We start from the raw sequence: 18,080 nt of genomic DNA on the forward strand, positions 1-18,080 counted from the left end.
AATTAACATTGGCTTAAAAATTTTAGAATTAAGTTCAAAAACATTTCTCCATACAATTTTGATCTATGAACTCTTCCTTCAGTATATTGAAGAATTGAAGTCTTCAGTCTCTAAAATTTTTAATTATTTCAACTCAGTGATAGGTTATATAAATACTATAATAATAGGGCCAAGGATATCTAAAAGAGGTTTTATTTAATATTCCTAATGCCATCTCATCAATTTGAATTAACGTCTATGTTTGTGACTGTATGTGGTGATCTAAACGATTTGCTACTATATAAAAATTTTGTCATTTGAGAGAGTGAGTTCTCGATCTCCCTTTCTGTTGAGGCCTTAATAGCACCTTTTAGTATTTATATAGATGATATTGAAGCTTAGACAATTATAAAGCTATTGTTATGTTTTGCTATTATAATCGCGTATAGTTCAAGAGAAAAACTTCATATTTAACAATTTTCGATTTTTTTTAATAGCAAATGGCTTTTTAATAATAAGGGTAAAGCAGATTTCATGGTCTATAGATAGATTTCGATGGTCTATTAATATCACATTAAAAGTACTTTTTATAGGAATTTTTTTTAATAATTTTAATAAATGTTATCAATATAAACTAATATTCAATTTGCAATAAAATTTATATATAATTTTAGTTTTAGTTTTAGTGATTGTTCCAAGTGTTATGGTACCATGGCACAGACACGCCTTATAATCTTATCTGCAATCATTTTGCTACAGTTACTCTTTGTATGATTCAAACAAATTTTAAAGTAATAATAATTAATATATCTAAATTTATTTAAAAATTCTTTATTACAGTGTCCAACAATAAATACTATGCTTTTCAAAATATTTAAAATTGAATGTGACGGAAATTCGAAGTTTGTAATAAATCTAAAATGCAGATTGAGAGCCATTAATAGAGATAAATCAGTAATCAATATGGATTTTGATATTGTTGACGTAATAGAAAATTTTTTTGTGAGTTATAAAATACACAAACTGAATACATATAATAATATATTTATTATTGTTCTTTGCACAGACACACGTTCAAGTTTGGCAAAAGAACTCGATGAATATATACCGCCCATTTTTGGTAAATATCACTGAGAATGCCTGCGACATTTTAGATAAAAGAAAAAGTCATTTCTATACGAGACTAGCATTCAATATTCTGAAGGAGTTCACAAACATTAACCATACATGTCCCTATAGAGTAATTGTATTAAATATTCTATATTTTGCTATTATAATAACAAGTTTATATACAGGATCACATATTCGTTAAAAATTTCTATGTGGATCAACGTTCGATACCTGTTTCACCACCCGCAGGCATATATAAGATTGTTACTCGTTTGTTTCAAAACAGTAGCTTTGAACATTTTTTCACTTTTATTTATTATATAGAAATCAGTAATGAAAAGTAAATTTTATAAACAATAATGCCGTGTTGTGTTAATAGTCATTGCATTTTTAACCAAAAAAAAAATATTTGTTACTTTTTACAATTCTAAAATAATGTATCTTATAGACAAAAATTAAACAAATCGGTTTTATTGCTGACTTTAAAGTTATTTTTAATTATTTACTCGTTAACTAAATTATCCATCAAATTAAATTTTTTATCGACGATCTTAAACTTAATAAGAGATGTGTTTTATTTCTAACGCTTTTGGATGTGTGCTATATATACATATAATACTTAAAGCAATTTTCAACACAAACGCATATAAATAGATATTAAAATTTTATATATATAATTTTTTATAAAAATCAAAAAATAATTAAATATTTAGCACAAATTACTAAGTGTAATTTTTTATTTGAAACAACATTTTTATAATTTTATGTGTTAAACAAACAGGCTAACCCCAGTAATAATCTAAAACATAACTTATTGGATTGAATTATATTTAACAATATATGCAATAAATAAAATTACAAATACAAAAAAATATTTTGAAATTAATTAATATTTTATAATTTATAATATATTAATGACACCATAAGTCATAACAATAAGCCATATTTATTATTCAGATATATTTGTAAATAAGGACCCATCAGAGAAATAAATGTGAGAACACGATTAGAACTTGAACCAGTTTGAGCTAAAATATCACTTGTCCGGCAAGGATGCAATGCAAAGTACGGTTTAAAAAGTACTGGATGTTCCATTTGTGTTAGAATTGACAACATATCGGCTCTTGTGCGGATCGTCTCATTTTCATCGTAACTACGAAACAAGCGCCAAGAATCTTGAAGTTCCAGGAAACTGCCATCTATGAAAGAAATAATATATTATATCTACAATAATATGTTATATATACAATAAATATATTAGATAATTGAATATGTTATATACAATAAAATTATTATTGTGATTTTAAAAATATTTACCACTTTTATATGCACGAAAATATAAGACCGGAACTTGATATGAAATGCTATAAACAATATGATATTCCATTTCTATAATTTCAGAGGTATCATCTTCGTTAGCTGTTTCAATAGCTATCGAATTAGTAGACTCTTTATTATGACATTCCATTTCTATAATTTCAGAGTTGTCATCTTCGTTAACTGTTTCATTATTTAACTGATTTGCAGTTTCTGATTTGGGCTCATTCGACTGATTTGCAGTTTCTGATTTGGCCTCATTTGACTGATTTGCAGTGTCTGATGGAGGTTGATTAATATTAATTGTTATTTTTTGTTTGTGTATTAAAAACGAGTTCCCTTCATTTTCATTCTAAAAGAAACATATTAAAGTAAAATTATTTAATAGAAAAAAATTAAGTTTCTATTTAAATAATGGAGCATGTTTTAATGGAAAAATTTTTAATTATCATTATATATCATAAGTTAGATCTATTATATTAATGAACTGTTTAAATAGCTCATATCAATTTTAGGATTATTTTTAATAACGAGTTTTTGGGGAGATATATAATGAATTTATTTAGGTATAAATTGGTTAATTTGAAAGTCCAGAGTTACCAACACTAACGTTTTACCAGGAAGAAATCCCCTTTTCATTAATAATATTATAAAAAATTATAAAGTAACTCTGTTTCGGAATGCATAATGCCAATTTAAAAGATAAGAGAATCTTAATAAAATTCACATTATAGTTCATCTTAATCTTAATTATAATTCACTCTAGTTCACTAATGCATACAAATTTTTATTTGCAGACAAAATTCGAAAAAATACGTATTTGCATTATAACAAATTATTTTCCAAAATCTTGCCAGTGTAGTTTCACAGAAACCCGGATTATAAGGTTCATAGTTTTTGTGTTTTTTCTGGATTATCAAGAGTATATTGTACTAGGAATCTTAAATGGATAGCCAAAACTTTCACTGCTTGATTATTTTATTCACAACGTGTCATAAAATTTTTAAATTGATTTGTTTTTAGTAATTAGCAAATCTCATATTACTTGATAGTATGTATTAGTAATTAATTGCTAGATAAATAAATGTTTGCTATAATTAATAATAAATGACACACAATGAACTACATCTATAGGTAACTTATTCAAAAATCGTATAAAAATTGATAGAAACATTTCAGACCTCATATAGGTAGGTGTTATATTAACAAAATTATTATGTATTGAAGGTGTTTATTAAATCTCTTTATATTAAAAACTTTGCTTTTTATATATTTTTAAAACAGTTATAAAATTTTTATTTTAACACCTATGCATATTTAATGCTGTAATTTACAGCAATTAATTTAATATTATAAATATTTTATTGCTTGCGTCATCGCATCGTTTTTGGAAAAATTATTTAATTAGCTTCTCACGGGAAATTGGGTCGCCGCAGATGAACATTTTCGGAATGGAAATTTACGGAATTTAATTTGTTAATAAATGATCATCAAATCTATTTTATAAATAAGAATGGTATATTAATAGTATAACTTTAATAAAGTATTAATTTTTAAATCGAAATTTAATTTTTAATTAAATAAATTTTTGAACTGACAATACTGCTAATTTTTGAGCTGATAAATATTTCCGAAGCGATCTTCGGAAACATCTGTTATTAGAAATTGATCCGTGACAAATTTAAACACCGAACCCAACATGCAGTAATTTTTCTGTACTTTGTCAAATTTTAGTCAATTTTCTAATATTGTTCATTTTTGTTATTTATTCCCAAACTACAGTTGCATTTATTCTGTTATTCTTAGAACCACCGCATAAACCACAGCTATATAAGTCACTTATATATAAGTTGTTATTTTTTTGCATATATGTATAAATATTATTGTTTGTAAAAAATATTACTGCAAATTTTTTAGATTGCTTACATTCTGCGAATCTATTTAAAAAGTTTTGCATTCAATCGAATTCTAGAGTCAGCCTGAGAATTCACTTAAATAAAAACCAAATTTTTTGTTTCTAAAAATTATTTCATGATATAAGTATTTGACATTAAAAAGTATATATATATATAAATCTCATAAAAATTTTAATTACATTTATTTATAACTATATATATACAGTAACAAATATTTAAACTGATTAAATATAATAATACTTACTTTTTTATACAAACTCCAAGTATCGTTTAACTTCTCCGAGATTTTCAAAAACTCATTACATTCGTCCAGAAATTCAGTCCAAGTCATTGTACACATTGTGAATAATTTAGTTATAGAAATAAATTGTTTTATAAATTATCTGAAATATATAAAACAAAAACTGCAAATTATAACAATATAATCTAATAGCGATTACCCACTACTGTTATTAAGGTTGCTATTTCTTCCCACCATAAGATAGAAATCACTTTACATTCAATTATGACTTGTCGTCCTAACACGTAACACTTTTTTGGTGTAGGTCAAATTAAAACCTATTTGTATAGTCCCTGAAAATAAAGTTTAAACCAATTAGGAGAGCTTTAGATACCATTGCGTAAGAAATAACATATTGGTCGTTCTTTTATAAGCGGAAAGGTTTTTGATCTCATTACCACCAAATTGGGCAAATTTTTTTTTATGGGCTCCTTTAAAGCTGGAGCAAAACTACTTCCAACTATATTTTTCTTAAGAGTATATCTAAAAAACTAATTTGACCACACAGAAAGTATTCGTATTACCGATTGAGTATTGTTAATTAATAGTTAATACGAATGGATTATAAATTGAAGAACAAGATGTTTCCAAAAATTTCTATTACGTTTTTATATATTATTAATAAAAACTTGAATACAAAAAAAAGTAACTAAAAGGCACACAACTTTGACGCTGAATAATATTGTTTAAGGACAAATTCACAAAGCCAGGCTCAGATCTTTGACGATTCGAATCATCTAAGGCATCGTTATATTTCTGAATATATAAAAAGCATAGCAGGACACACGTCAACATGTTCTTTATAAATTACAACTGTGGTTAAGTTATTATTACATCTCAGATTTGCAATACTGATTTATAAATATATTAATAAAATTGTTAGAGAAATAAATGCATAAATAAATTTATATTCGAGCGATCTTTTTCATTTTTTAATATTTTTGAAAATTAACTCTGTTGGCTTTCACACTTAACCAGACCAGACTGGCGTATCGGTCTACAGTTGAAAAGTGGGTTATGAGCAAAACAACGTGACACCGTCTATACGCTATAACAGCAGATGCCCTTTGAAGAAAGAATTCCCAAACGGTCTATTAAAGCTGGTTTAAATAAATTTTAGAATATACTAAAAATATTACTCGTGCATTTGTCGTATACCTATAGCAAGTTGGTTCAACCTATAAAGCGTTTAAATGCAGAATATATGTAGTCTCAATTGTAGGAGCACTAAAATTGAACATTAGCAACTCAAACAAAACACAAATGAAAAACATGAAACCTCTTTAAGAATATTTAAGCTGGAGTATAATATTAGCTTATATAAATTTAAAACATATTTCTTGTCACAGATTTCGACGCAATCACATATAATAAAAGATCTATATATGTAGCAGCTATCAACTTAATTATAAAGCTGTACAAACAATGTTATTTAAATGCCAATTTAGCAAAATGTTCACATATTTTAATAATAGGGTGAAACATTTATCAAATAAATTATTTATCAAACCAATCATACTCACAAACTCACAGTAGATTCTCACAACACGCTTAATATCTTATTATCAATTTCATATAGTAATTGCTTTAAATACTTATATATATTCTTATTTTTTTATATACATATTTAATATATATGTATATATAATTATTTACTATTAGAATGCAGATACCGACATTGTTTACAAACAATTCTCGATAAAACAAATAACATATGAATGACGTTCAAAAGAAATTGTAAATGACACATTAAGAAATGTCAAAAATGGCAGTGCTACCACACTGACAACTTTTGCAAAGAAACTACACTGCTTGTAACAGATGACAGAGTCAGCAAGAAGCACAAATATTTAACATTTGTACTAATACTAATAAAATAATTAAAATGCAAGATGTGTACGCAAAATATTATTGAAAACATTTTATGTGTTAGCACGAAAAAGACATCAGCGATCTCTCTACCTTTAGATCGATCGCTCTTCATATATACATATTTCCATGTCTTTAAGGCCTCTTCAACCCGTTTCTAACTATTATAGTGTACACCACGTATGAAATATCAATATTAATTTTAAAATATATACATAATTTATTAAGCTTTATAGCATTGACAGACGAGCGCACTAAATTATCATTAAGCAGCCTTAAATGATCATTTTAAAAATACCCTGGCAGACGGTATAAATTATCATTAAGAAGTTTATGTATGTTTTTTGTTATTGAAAAAGCAAGAGTTTTAAATTCAAAATGGATAAGAAAGGAAAATTAAAGAAACTTGCTTTAATTATATAAAAATATATAAAAAAAATATAAAATATATAAAAATATAACGAGTACTTATATTTACCAATGTTTCCAAATATGTCTTGTTTACATTTTGACAACCAAATAGCTTGCAATTTGTTCCATTTTTTATTTCGTTTCACTTGCATATGCAGCATTACCATTTCTAAAAACCTAAATGACGAATAAATTGGGTTAAATTCGGTCATTTAAAGACCATAAATGATCATTTAAAACTGCAAAATGAGCAAATAAATTATAATTTAGCCACTTAATGATAATATAGCTACCGTCTGTCAATGCTATTAAAATCAATCCAAAGCATACATATTGTTGATGAGAGTAAAAATAAATTTCCATATACTATGATATGTTTCTAATATCATTAACATAAATATATGATAAACATAAATGATCATATATTGATCATAATTTATAATTATATATACTTGATATATTAAAATTGACATTAGTGATCTTTAAATAATCCAATTCCAATCATAATTTTTTAATTATTATGATTTTGAATACTGTTACTTCAAATGAAACGAAACGGAAATTGAAACATGTCACTATCAGCTATTTAATAGGTCTGTTTCACGAGCTACTCGGAGTCAAACTCAAATAAAACACAAGTAAAGTACAAACTGCGAGCGTAATACAAATAAAGTGCTAATTTATGCTCTTTAAACAGATTTTCATGGAACCACTTTGTGTAAAATCAGGTGAGAACTCCAGTACCGCGCAAATAAACAAAACTAAAATTTAAATTCAAATCAAAATGGCTGATTCACACATCACACAAATTATACTTGAAAAAAAATTTACGAGTAAAGTGTGTGTAGCATTTCCAAATTTCGACAGGGATGCTACACTCTCTCAGATGCTCTCATTTACTCAAAAATTTGCTGGTGGAACGCACTTGTGTATACCTAATGTTATGAATACAAAAAATATCGTTTCCTTAATTCTGTTGTCTATTTCTTTGATAATAAACAAATTTATGAAAATATTTTCTTTATTGTCATTCAAGTATGTTTAAAAATATATAGGTGACTAATGTCAATTGAATTCAGTGATAAAATTAATTAGTGAACAAATTTGTGATATATAAATCAATTACTATAGGGGTACTCATTTAAGATTTATCAATCTGCTCTATAATAACACATTTATATCTAGAATAATTATGACTGCAGAAACTGCAATGCTCAGCAAAGCAATTTTTTAGCCTATATTGTTGCAATTTTAAATATTTGAGCAAATTTTTTTGATCAGCTGTGTTGCACCAATAAATTATAAAATAAGCAAAAATTATAAATTAAGCAAAAAGTTCAAACAAAAAGTATTTACAAAAATATTTTAATAAATGACTTGCTCTTGTTGGAATACAACTCTGTACTAACATATAAATATATAAATTTATACCATATAATATTATTCGGTAAAATTTTAGTGCAAATTTATCAAATTTGAGTATTTTTCATACAAAATTTGACACTTCATTAAAAAAGCAGATAAATTTATACGTTCATAAGGTTTATAAGGTATTTATCAGTTCAGATAAGTTTAAATTAGTAGTATCAGTTTAGATTAGTTATTTCAATAAGGCCGTGTGCGAGTTCGAGTAAATTGAGATAAAGTCAATTGAAATTTCCTAAAGATTTCTTGCACTGCATTTTGTTAATATATATTTTTTTATTTATTGCACTGATTTATTATTTTTGGTTAAAAGTTTTGATATTTATTTATATATTTATTAAACATCTTATAATATTTGTACAATGATACGACCTAATATACCAAATTTTATCTAATTTATCCCATTCGAAATTTTGGTAAATACCAACATTCGTTGGCATACCGTACTTACTATTTCCTTCAATTTACCATCAATTTACTCAAACTCGCACACGGCATATATATAATAATATAATATATATAATGTTTAAAAAAATTTAGAAAAATTCACTTTTATTATTTAAGTAAAATGAGTCCTTAGTGTCATTTCTTAACAAAGAAACTAAGAAATTTAAATATTTTTATGAAAAAACCATATAAAAATTTTATTCATTCTTCGTATTACATGCACAATCAGTGTTGATTAAAAGCTGCGGGATATAAAATCCAGCTGTCAAGCACCTAACATTTATTCTGACGTTTCGACCTTTTTTTGTTTGTAGCTGCAATTTCGCTTGGAATATTTATAATTAAAGTTTTAATATAATTACTTTGAAAATATAAATTAATTTTACATTTTGGTTGTGAAGTATTTATTCAACATGTCTGCAGATGTACGTGATATTTTGGATATTGAAAGAGCAAACACACCAGAACTAACTAGAGAAACATTTTTGGCCACCAAGAAAAGAAACTTCGAAAGGTACTTATTTAATTTAATAAAGATAATTAGTTTAAACATAAATTTTATTAAAATTCTTTCTACGAAGAGCCAAAAATGCATCCAAACGTCCTGAGGGTATGCATCGTGAAGTTTTTGCTTTACTGTATAATGACAACAAGGATGGACCACCCCTACTGCCCGACAACACAGGTACTGTATTATTTTAAATAATGTTCATGAAGTTTATTGTTTATTTATAATATGAATATGTTAATATATATGCAGTTTGTGTTGACAACAGTTATAAGCAAGCTAAAGCACGTCTTGGTATGCGAAAAGTGCGTAAATGGGAATGGGCACCTTTTACAAATCCTGCGCGTACGGACAATGCAATATTTCATCATTGGAAACGTGTCGGTGAAAAGGAAAAAGAATATGTTTTTGCTAAATTTAACAAACATTTGGAGATTCCAAGCTATACAATGACAGACTATAATGCGCATTTGCGTACGAATACACAAAATTGGAATAAAGCGCAAACCGATCATTTATTCGATTTAGCTAAGCAGTAAGCATTATAATATTATAATATAACATAATATTATAATATTTTAAATATATAATAAAATTGAACAATTCATTTAAGGTTTGATTTACGATTTATTGTAATGGCTGATCGTTGGGACCGCGAACAACATGGTACGAAAACTGTTGAAGACTTAAAAGAACGGTATTATGAGGTTGTAGGGTTATTGACTAAAGCAAGAGGCCAACCAAGTGACAAGAAAACGTATGTTTATGATGGAGATCATGAGCGTCGGCGTAAAGATCAACTAAAAAAACTTTTTGATCGTACATTAATGCAAGTTGAGGAAGAGCAGATGCTACTGAATGAACTGAAGAAAATTGAAGCTCGTAAAAAAGAACGCGAACGCAAAACACAAGACTTGCAAAAACTCATTTCTCAAGCTGATCAAGTACGTACAAATATGTGGCAAATAGTAAATATTAATCACTTAGTACGATTAATGTAACCTTTAAAATTGGTTCATTATTTAATATAACACAATTTATTAAATTTAGAGTGACGCAGCTAGCAATACACCAAGCACACGTAAATACGAAAAGAAGTTGCACAAAAAGAAACTTCACCACCAACCGCGTCCATCAAAAGTTGATTCTGTTGTAAATGCCATAGAAGTTGGTACCAGCGGTATTAAATTTGCAGATCTGCGTGGGTCTGGAGTATCATTACGTTCCCAAAAGATGAAGTTGCCCGCAAATATAGGTCAGCGAAAAGTTAAAGCATTAGAACAATGTATGCAGGAATTTAAAGTTGGTAAGTAAAATATAGTATATTTTTTCGTATATCTTTTAATAAATGATTGCGTGTTTTAGATCCAGCTCCACCACCTACAGAAGATATTTGCAATTCTTTCAATGAAATGCGCTCAGATATGGTGTTACTTGGTGAATTGCGTACAGCTCTAAATACTTGCATTTATGAGATTGAAAGTCTCAAGCATCAATATGAGGCAGCATGTCCAGGAAAGGTAATTTCAGTTTATACTAATTTTAATTGTTACTAACTTTTGTGTTGCTTGTAGAGTTTAAGCATTCCACCAACTTTAAAACCACCAGTAACTGTAACTCCAGAAACTGCGGAAGCTAATAATTCAACCACAACGACAACTACCTAAAAGAAAATACAAATACCTAAATTGATACATAAATCAATTTTCAAATTAATTATTTAATATAAAAATAACGGAATAAGTGGAAATGAAATAAATTAAGATAAAAATAAATATTTAATATGATGGCATATATAATTTTTTTTAAATCAAATTATAAAATTTCACATATATACGCAAAACGAACTATACAAACCATGTTTCTAAGGTATTTGCTTTTATATTTATATTTAACAATTATGTATTCATTTTGATCATTTTAGGTTTATTATACATTTTCCAACAATACACAGAATTTTATAATAGCTTATGAATTTTATGCAAAACTTTAAGGACATTATGAAAAAGTAAAATCCCAACAACATTATCATCAAAATTTTAAAGGTTTGATAAAAATTAATCAAAATAATGTAATCATTTTAAAATATAAAATATTTTTACAAAAATTTGATTTTAATAAATTCCGTTTAATTCAATAATACAATATTGGTCCAACAATAATATTGAAATTGTTATTAAAAGATACATTTATCATCTGTAAAGAATTTTTGTGCAGTTATTCCTACGAAGGTAATGATGCATTTTTAAATTATTTATTTAATAAGATTATGGGTTTCAAGTCCTTTAAAAGGAGTACCTTCCCCTACATTCTGCAACTTACCAATAACAGATGGAAAGCACTTAGGTCATGTGCGACTTCCAGGTTAACATGGTCCACCTATAATAAAAATAAATCCTTGAATCTCATCAAAAGAGACCGCGTGAATACTGAAAGGCTTACTGCAGTTCTTACTAGTCATTGGTGTGTAGGAACTCACGCAGAGAAACTGCACATTCCCTATAACCCTCAGTGCAGAAGTTGTGGAAACCCGCAGGAGAAAGAAACAATAATACATTTTCTCTGTGAATGCCCGGCTTTAGCGTCCAGAAGATACATTGTGACCGAAAAGTTTTCGGAAATTCTCATTTAAAATTCGCGCGCTGTATATTTTTCGATATTTTTAAGTTTATTGTAGTTTGGTAGCAGCTGTCTTTAATTAAACTATGCCAAAAATGAGCGCGATCTTGTCAGACAGGTTCGTTTACGGGCGCTGTTTGAAACCAGTTACTCTCAGTAAGTGCTGTGCTCGAAAGAAAGATACAATGGAAAAAAATATTGAACAAATAGTTTGCATCAAATTTTGTTTTTCGAACGAAATTTCGTGTGCAGAATCGTTGCGAATGCTACAAAAGGCTTATGGGGAATCAGTTTTATCGAAAACTCAAGTTTATGAGTGGTACAAATCCTTTCAGGACGGTCGTACGACCGTCGAAGACATGCCGCGTTCTGGACGACCTTCGACCTCTACCACCGACGAAAACATTGAAAAGGCAAAGGAAATCGTGTTCAAAAATCCTCATGTGAGTGTTAGAGAGATAGCACGAGAGCTAGGCATCGGTCGTGAGATGGCTCGTTTGATTTTGGTGGACAATTTGTGTATGCGACGTGTCAACGCTCGGCTTTTTCCGATTCACCTCAATTTGTTCCAAAAACACCATCGTGGACAGGTCTCGTTAGACATGCTTGATCGTGCCAATTCCGATCCAACTTTCATGGAACGCATCATAACGGGTGACGAGACATGGGTCTACGAGTACGACATGCAAACAAGCCAACAATCATCGGAATGGAGAGGAAAAGACGAGCCGAAACCGAAAAAACCACGCCAAAGTCGCTCGAAAATCAAGGCAATGCTGATTGTTTTCTTCGATATTCGTGGTGTGGTGCATCATGAATTCGTCCCTGAAGGACAAACAGTCAATAAAGCCTATTATTTGACTGTTTTAAGACGTTTGCGTGAAAATATCCGCCGTAAACGGCCTCAATTGTGGAAGGATAATTCATGGATTTTTCATGACGATAATGCTCCCTCGCACCGAGCCAACATTATCAACGATTTTAAGGCCAAACATTCAATAAATACCATCGAACAGCCCCCGTATTCACCTGATCTTGCACCGTGTGACTTTTTCCTGTTTCCCAAACTCAAATTACCACTCAGAGGAACGCGTTTTGAATCCATAGAAGACGTAAAACAGAATTCGCAGAGGAAACTCAAAGCCATACCGGAAAGCGCCTATAAAAAATGTTTTGATGATTGGAAGAAACGTTGACATTTGTGTATCGCTTCTAATGGAGCATATTTTGAAGGAGATAAAATAAATATTGATGAAGATTAAGAATTTTGCGTTTTATTTAAAATTTCCGGAAACTTTTCGGTCACAATGTATTTTATTTACATTTATTATGTTATATTAGTCAGTTTAACTACAGCTTTGTGTGTTAATTTCTTGAGAACTTCTGAAGCGATGAGATCAAAGCCTGGTGATTTTTTGTTTTTTAATTCGCCTTATATATTTTTCACTTCTTGTGGTGTAACTTGGAGCGTTTGTTCTTTATTAGGCAAATCAGAGTTTTGATGCGTGGTTACATTATCAAATGGATTAGTATTATACGTTAAAAAATTTTTATTAGAGTTTTAGTGAACACGTTCGCTATCTCAGTTGCACCGGGAGGTTTAACTGGTAGGATATGCTGGATTGACCGTTTTACCGCTTTGTACATTTCCATAGCGAATATCCGGAACTCTAGTCTGTGCTCAGAATGGCATCGTACGAATTGATGGAGTCTTGTTTGAATTCTTTTAAATATCTCTTTAGATTTTGGCTTGCATTATTAAAATTACGTTTATCAGAGGGTGATCGGGTTTGGTGCCATTTTTTTTCTCAACCTACGTTTTTTTGCTATAAGTTACTGCAATTCACATGAATACTTTAAATCTACCAGCTTTCTTTTTCTCTAAGTAGTGCTTTGCCAAGCTACTTTCTGTATAGTTTTGGTGAATTTAAGCGCTTTGATTTCTATGTCTTCGGTAGTACAAATATTTACCTCAGACTCAATATGTTCGTCCAGTTTTATACAAAAAAAAAATCGGTGTTGTTGCTAGTGTTGTTGCTTCTTTTCTAATGATATCATCAGAAAAAGTTAAATAGACTGGAGAGTGGTCCGAGCTTAGATCTATTTCTTCTTCGATATGTAAGTACTTAGTTAAGATTTTGTTAATTAGGAAGAAATCTAGTAGGTGTGATGATTTGTTGCAATCAGTTGGCCAATATGTTGGTTTCATTGTTGCACTTCCACTCCTCGCATTATACAAAGGTTGCATTACATAAATTTGTTATTGCATAACAACCAATTATGGGTTCTTCACAGCTTAAAGCCATTGTGGCTTTTTTACCATAATTCTCTATCGCCATATATTCAAAGTACGATAGCTTTTAAGGAAAAAGATATGTCTTTTGGATTACATAGACGGGAATGATGGTAATAAAGAAATTACCATGATAATATTTTTGTTATACACTCATATATTTAATATCATATGAAATTTAAAAAAACACTGGTATCCACTTTGAACCCACTTAACTAACAAATATTATGGCAAAAATAATATTATTATAGGATTCTAGGATTCAGTGCCAAATTTATTACAGTATGGTGGAACGGCTTTTACAAATAAATGATATAGTAAAGAGTAGTAATAACTACAGCGACGCAAGTCATATTAGTACAAGCAAAAGAGATCAACTTTGTTGTTTTCATCTTTCGTTTTTTGTAATTAACAACTATATAAATGTACGGCTGACAAGCCGTAGGGATGAATTGAAATTTTTTAAGGTGGCAACTTTCAAATGATTAGTGACGTCAATTATATAGTTACAGCTGTGTTAATGAAGCTACGTTTTTATATTCAAAACAGATTCAAAGCAATTTAGTTTAATTTATATTTACTTTCTGACACAGAAAAAAACCGTGATAGCAAAGTTGTTTGGTAAATGCTTTCTAGAATGATCCGTTGAGACAAATGATAGGGAAATGGTTGCTGACCTTGAATGCGGTCATACAAACACCGATGATACCAAACACGTTGGTCATCTAAAAGAGGTGGTGATCACGGAAAACATCAAAAAACCTAAAGCGAAATTGAAGGAGATAGCTGAAGCTTTGGAGATTTTAAAGAAACATATCGGCTTCATTTTGCATGAATATTTGTCTATGAGAAAGTTGACTCCCAGCGATTGCTACCTACTCGCAGACCTCAAAAAAACGCTTCAACGAAAGAGATTTGGGTCATCACTGAAATTAAGTCATATTTTAATGGCAAAAAGGGATCATTCTACAAGAGAGGTGTCGAAATGTTAGGAATACGCTGATAAGATTTCGTTATTTTTGAAGGCGACTACGTTGAAGAGTATAGTCGTTATTAGTCGTATATAGTTCATAGTTATTTTATTGGTTATCCTACCTGTATATATCACCTTATATACATATATCACCTTATAAATATATATCACCTTATATATATATATCACCTTATATATATATATCACCTTATATATATCAACTACACCAAATAGATACAACCCCTAAATCTTATCAAACCATTAACGCCATATACTCACCCCTATCACCTATATAATAAACACCTAAACAACTCACACAACCGCATTAAAGAATAATAAAATAGACATGGTCACTACACTCGAATATATAGAACTTATACACGTAAAAATACACATCTCATAATAAACTCATACCATAACCCAGTATAACCTATGACATATACGTTAAAATATCCACAACATTTTAATCAAATCAGTATAATCACCTTTACTGAATATAATCTGACTAACATAAAACAAAATGCCACACAGCTTATAAATATATATCACCTTATATATATATATCACCTTATATATATATATCACCTTATATATATATATATCACCTTATATATGTATATATCACCTTATATATATATATCACCTTATATATATATATCACCTTATATATATATATCACCTTATATATATATATATCACCTTATATATATATATCACCTTATATATATATCACCTTATGTATATATATCACCTTATATATATATCACCTTATATATATGTTATATATAACCTTATATATGTAAATAACCTTAAAAGATAACGTATATATTACCTTATCTGTTATGGTAAATATTTGCAAAACCATTGTTAGAACAATAATCATAAATACGGCAGTATCGCATCTATTGACACCAAACGAAATGTACGTTATAAATATACATAGTTGCAGATTTGGTGGATTAGATTAAATTTTAAACGGATTGGGAACTTGTTACCACGTCACTGCATCCTTTAAGAATTGTGACATATTCACTTCAGTAGTTAGTAGCAGTTAAAAACGCCATTAAGTCATTTGGAGAGATGTTGCCTAATTCCGTTATAAGTGGAAAAGTACCGAAGTCTGTGTCTGGCGAGACTATCACAGTGACACAGAATGTGTTCTGCTGTTTCCTCTTCTTTGCAACAACGCCTAGGTTTGATCGATGATTTTTAACTCCACAATGCCCACTAAAAAACCCTGTGACAAGTCGGATGCCATTTCTGTTCAGCATTAGAAGCTCCGTAGTTCTGGCTTTTGATCGATATGGCATGAATTCTTTAGATTGTCTGCAATATAATGGACAATTGCATTATCTCAATCAGTTTGAGCAGCTTTTTCCAGCCACTTATTAATTTTAGATTTGAAAAAGCTCCATGAAGGATTGCAGAATGGTTGTGTGGCCCTATACGAGAGCTGTTATATATATTTTTGGACTAGGCAACACTAAGTGTTACCAGGTGCAATCTGATGTTTCCATTGGAAAGGTTCACATTTTTTAGCATAATATCACTCAGAACGTGATGTTATTTAATTGTGAATCTGCTGTTGTGCCAGAGAACATTGATGTCGTGCGTGAACTGATAATGCAAAATCGTCATGTGACATACCGTGAGATAGAGGCATCCTTGGGCATTTCTCCCACCAGCATATATTCGATATTGCATGAACACCTGGCCGGAAAAAAGTTTTGTTCTCGTTGGATCCCGCACAATTTGACAATCGCTCAAAAAAAGGCTCGTATTGATTGGTGCAAAAAAAGGACGTTTATAAGATCGTCAAAGGTGACAGAATTATGGAAAGGGGTCTTCAAAGACGAGCAAGTGCTTCGTGGAAGAAGCACTTCGAATCAAATGGTCGCCTGTTTCTTCGGCAAAACTGGTCATGTGGCGACTGTTCCTCTTGAGCAACGAAGGACGGTTACTTCTGAGTGGTACACAACAATTTGTTTGCCTGAAGTTTTCGGAGAAACCCGAAAAGCGAATAAGGAAGACGAATCATTGTCCACCATGACAACGCGAGCTCTCACACATCGGCTCAAACCAGCGTCTTTTTGACCGGCCAAAACGTCGAATTGATCTGCCGTACAGCCCTGACTTGGCACCCAATGACTTCTTTTTATTCCCGCACATCAAGAAAAAAATGCGTGGTCAACGATTTTCGTTGCCAGAAGATGCGGTTGAAGCGTTCAAAAACCATGTTTTGGAGGTGTCTCAATCGGATGGAAAAGGTGCTTCGACAATTAATTTGAGCGCATGCAAAAGTGGAGAATACTTTGAAAAACAATAAAATAATTTTTGATGATAAATATTCGCAATTTCATTATTAGGCCAGAAATATATATAGCAGCCCTCGTATAATATGATGTTTTATATAATATGAGGCCCTTTTCTGGCTAGTTCGTCTGCTTTTTCGTTTCCCTCAAATCCGCTGTGCTTGGGATCCATATTAGGTGACCCTGTTTCTTTCAGCAAGGTCTTTGAGAAGTAGATGGCATTAACACACTAGTTTTGAGGTCACTCGAGGTGAGCAAAGTGCTATGACTACTGATTTACGGTCAGAGAAAATATATATGTTTTTTCCCGTGACGGATTTCCTTTTATATTCCCTTAGATGTAGTTCAATTGCGTGTACTTCGGCCAGAAAATTGTTATATATGAGACTTTTTTTCGTTGTGAAATTGATATTCAATACATATGAATTTACTCATATTAATCAACTTTTTATAATCTTCAACAAAATAAAAAATTTTAAATATTTAACTTTTATAAATTTTTTTATCTCGGAGGATTGACCCCTTTTTTAGGATTTTTAACAAAATGATGAGTTATTCACTATATAATTAATAATAATAGATTATTATTATTAATAATTCTTTTAATAACTTCATTAATAT

General features: G+C 29.7%; 2 protein-coding genes across 5 annotated transcripts; one reads left to right on the forward strand and one right to left on the reverse strand.

The window, feature by feature from the left end:
- Positions 1 to 1,977: 1,977 nt before the first annotated feature.
- Positions 1,978 to 6,214, reverse strand: LOC119663120 (ubiquitin-like-conjugating enzyme ATG10). 3 transcript variants are annotated; one of them, XM_038072778.1, is made up of 5 exons: positions 6,134 to 6,214; positions 4,767 to 4,895; positions 4,567 to 4,705; positions 2,407 to 2,758; positions 1,978 to 2,288 (listed from the first exon to the last, which is right to left on the reverse strand). In XM_038072778.1, exons 3-5 carry the CDS (start codon positions 4,660 to 4,662, stop codon positions 2,017 to 2,019), a joined length of 720 nt encoding a protein of 239 aa, XP_037928706.1. In that variant the 5' UTR covers positions 4,663 to 4,705; positions 4,767 to 4,895; positions 6,134 to 6,214; the 3' UTR covers positions 1,978 to 2,016. The 3 variants fall into 3 exon arrangements, with proteins under 3 accessions (XP_037928706.1, XP_037928705.1, XP_037928707.1); XM_038072777.1 differs by having other exon boundaries at positions 6,126 to 6,214; XM_038072779.1 differs by having other exon boundaries at positions 4,763 to 4,895; positions 6,126 to 6,214.
- A 2,796-nt stretch (positions 6,215 to 9,010) lies between these two features.
- LOC119663122 (DNA methyltransferase 1-associated protein 1-like) lies at positions 9,011 to 11,002 on the forward strand. Of its 2 annotated transcripts, none has more exons than XM_038072780.1 (7): positions 9,011 to 9,268; positions 9,336 to 9,439; positions 9,515 to 9,797; positions 9,876 to 10,248; positions 10,313 to 10,568; positions 10,628 to 10,782; positions 10,837 to 11,002. In XM_038072780.1, exons 1-7 carry the CDS (start codon positions 9,168 to 9,170, stop codon positions 10,927 to 10,929), a joined length of 1,365 nt encoding a protein of 454 aa, XP_037928708.1. In that variant the 5' UTR covers positions 9,011 to 9,167; the 3' UTR covers positions 10,930 to 11,002. The 2 variants fall into 2 exon arrangements, with proteins under 2 accessions (XP_037928708.1, XP_037928709.1); XM_038072781.1 differs by having other exon boundaries at positions 9,015 to 9,268; positions 9,876 to 10,206.
- Positions 11,003 to 18,080: the final 7,078 nt, after the last annotated feature.

Source organism: Teleopsis dalmanni, unplaced genomic scaffold (assembly GCF_002237135.1).
Source record: "Teleopsis dalmanni isolate 2A unplaced genomic scaffold, ASM223713v2 unscaffolded_contig_0142, whole genome shotgun sequence".
NCBI lineage: Eukaryota > Metazoa > Arthropoda > Insecta > Diptera > Diopsidae > Teleopsis > Teleopsis dalmanni.

Excerpts from the sequence above, each read along its gene's own strand:
- LOC119663120 (XM_038072778.1), bottom strand. The coding sequence starts at position 4,662 with ATGTGTACAATGACTTGGACTGAATTTCTGGACGAATGTAATGAGTTT. Across the intron at positions 2,759-4,566 it reads CTTGGAGTTTGTATAAAAAA|AATGAAAATGAAGGGAACTC; the intron begins GTAAGTATTATT and ends TGTTTCTTTTAG. Across the intron at positions 2,289-2,406 it reads TTTTCGTGCATATAAAAGTG|ATGGCAGTTTCCTGGAACTT; the intron begins GTAAATATTTTT and ends TTTCTTTCATAG.
- LOC119663122 (XM_038072780.1), top strand. The coding sequence starts at position 9,168 with ATGTCTGCAGATGTACGTGATATTTTGGATATTGAAAGAGCAAACACA. Across the intron at positions 10,249-10,312 it reads TAGTAAATATTAATCACTTA|AGTGACGCAGCTAGCAATAC; the intron begins GTACGATTAATG and ends TATTAAATTTAG. Across the intron at positions 10,569-10,627 it reads TATGCAGGAATTTAAAGTTG|ATCCAGCTCCACCACCTACA; the intron begins GTAAGTAAAATA and ends TGCGTGTTTTAG.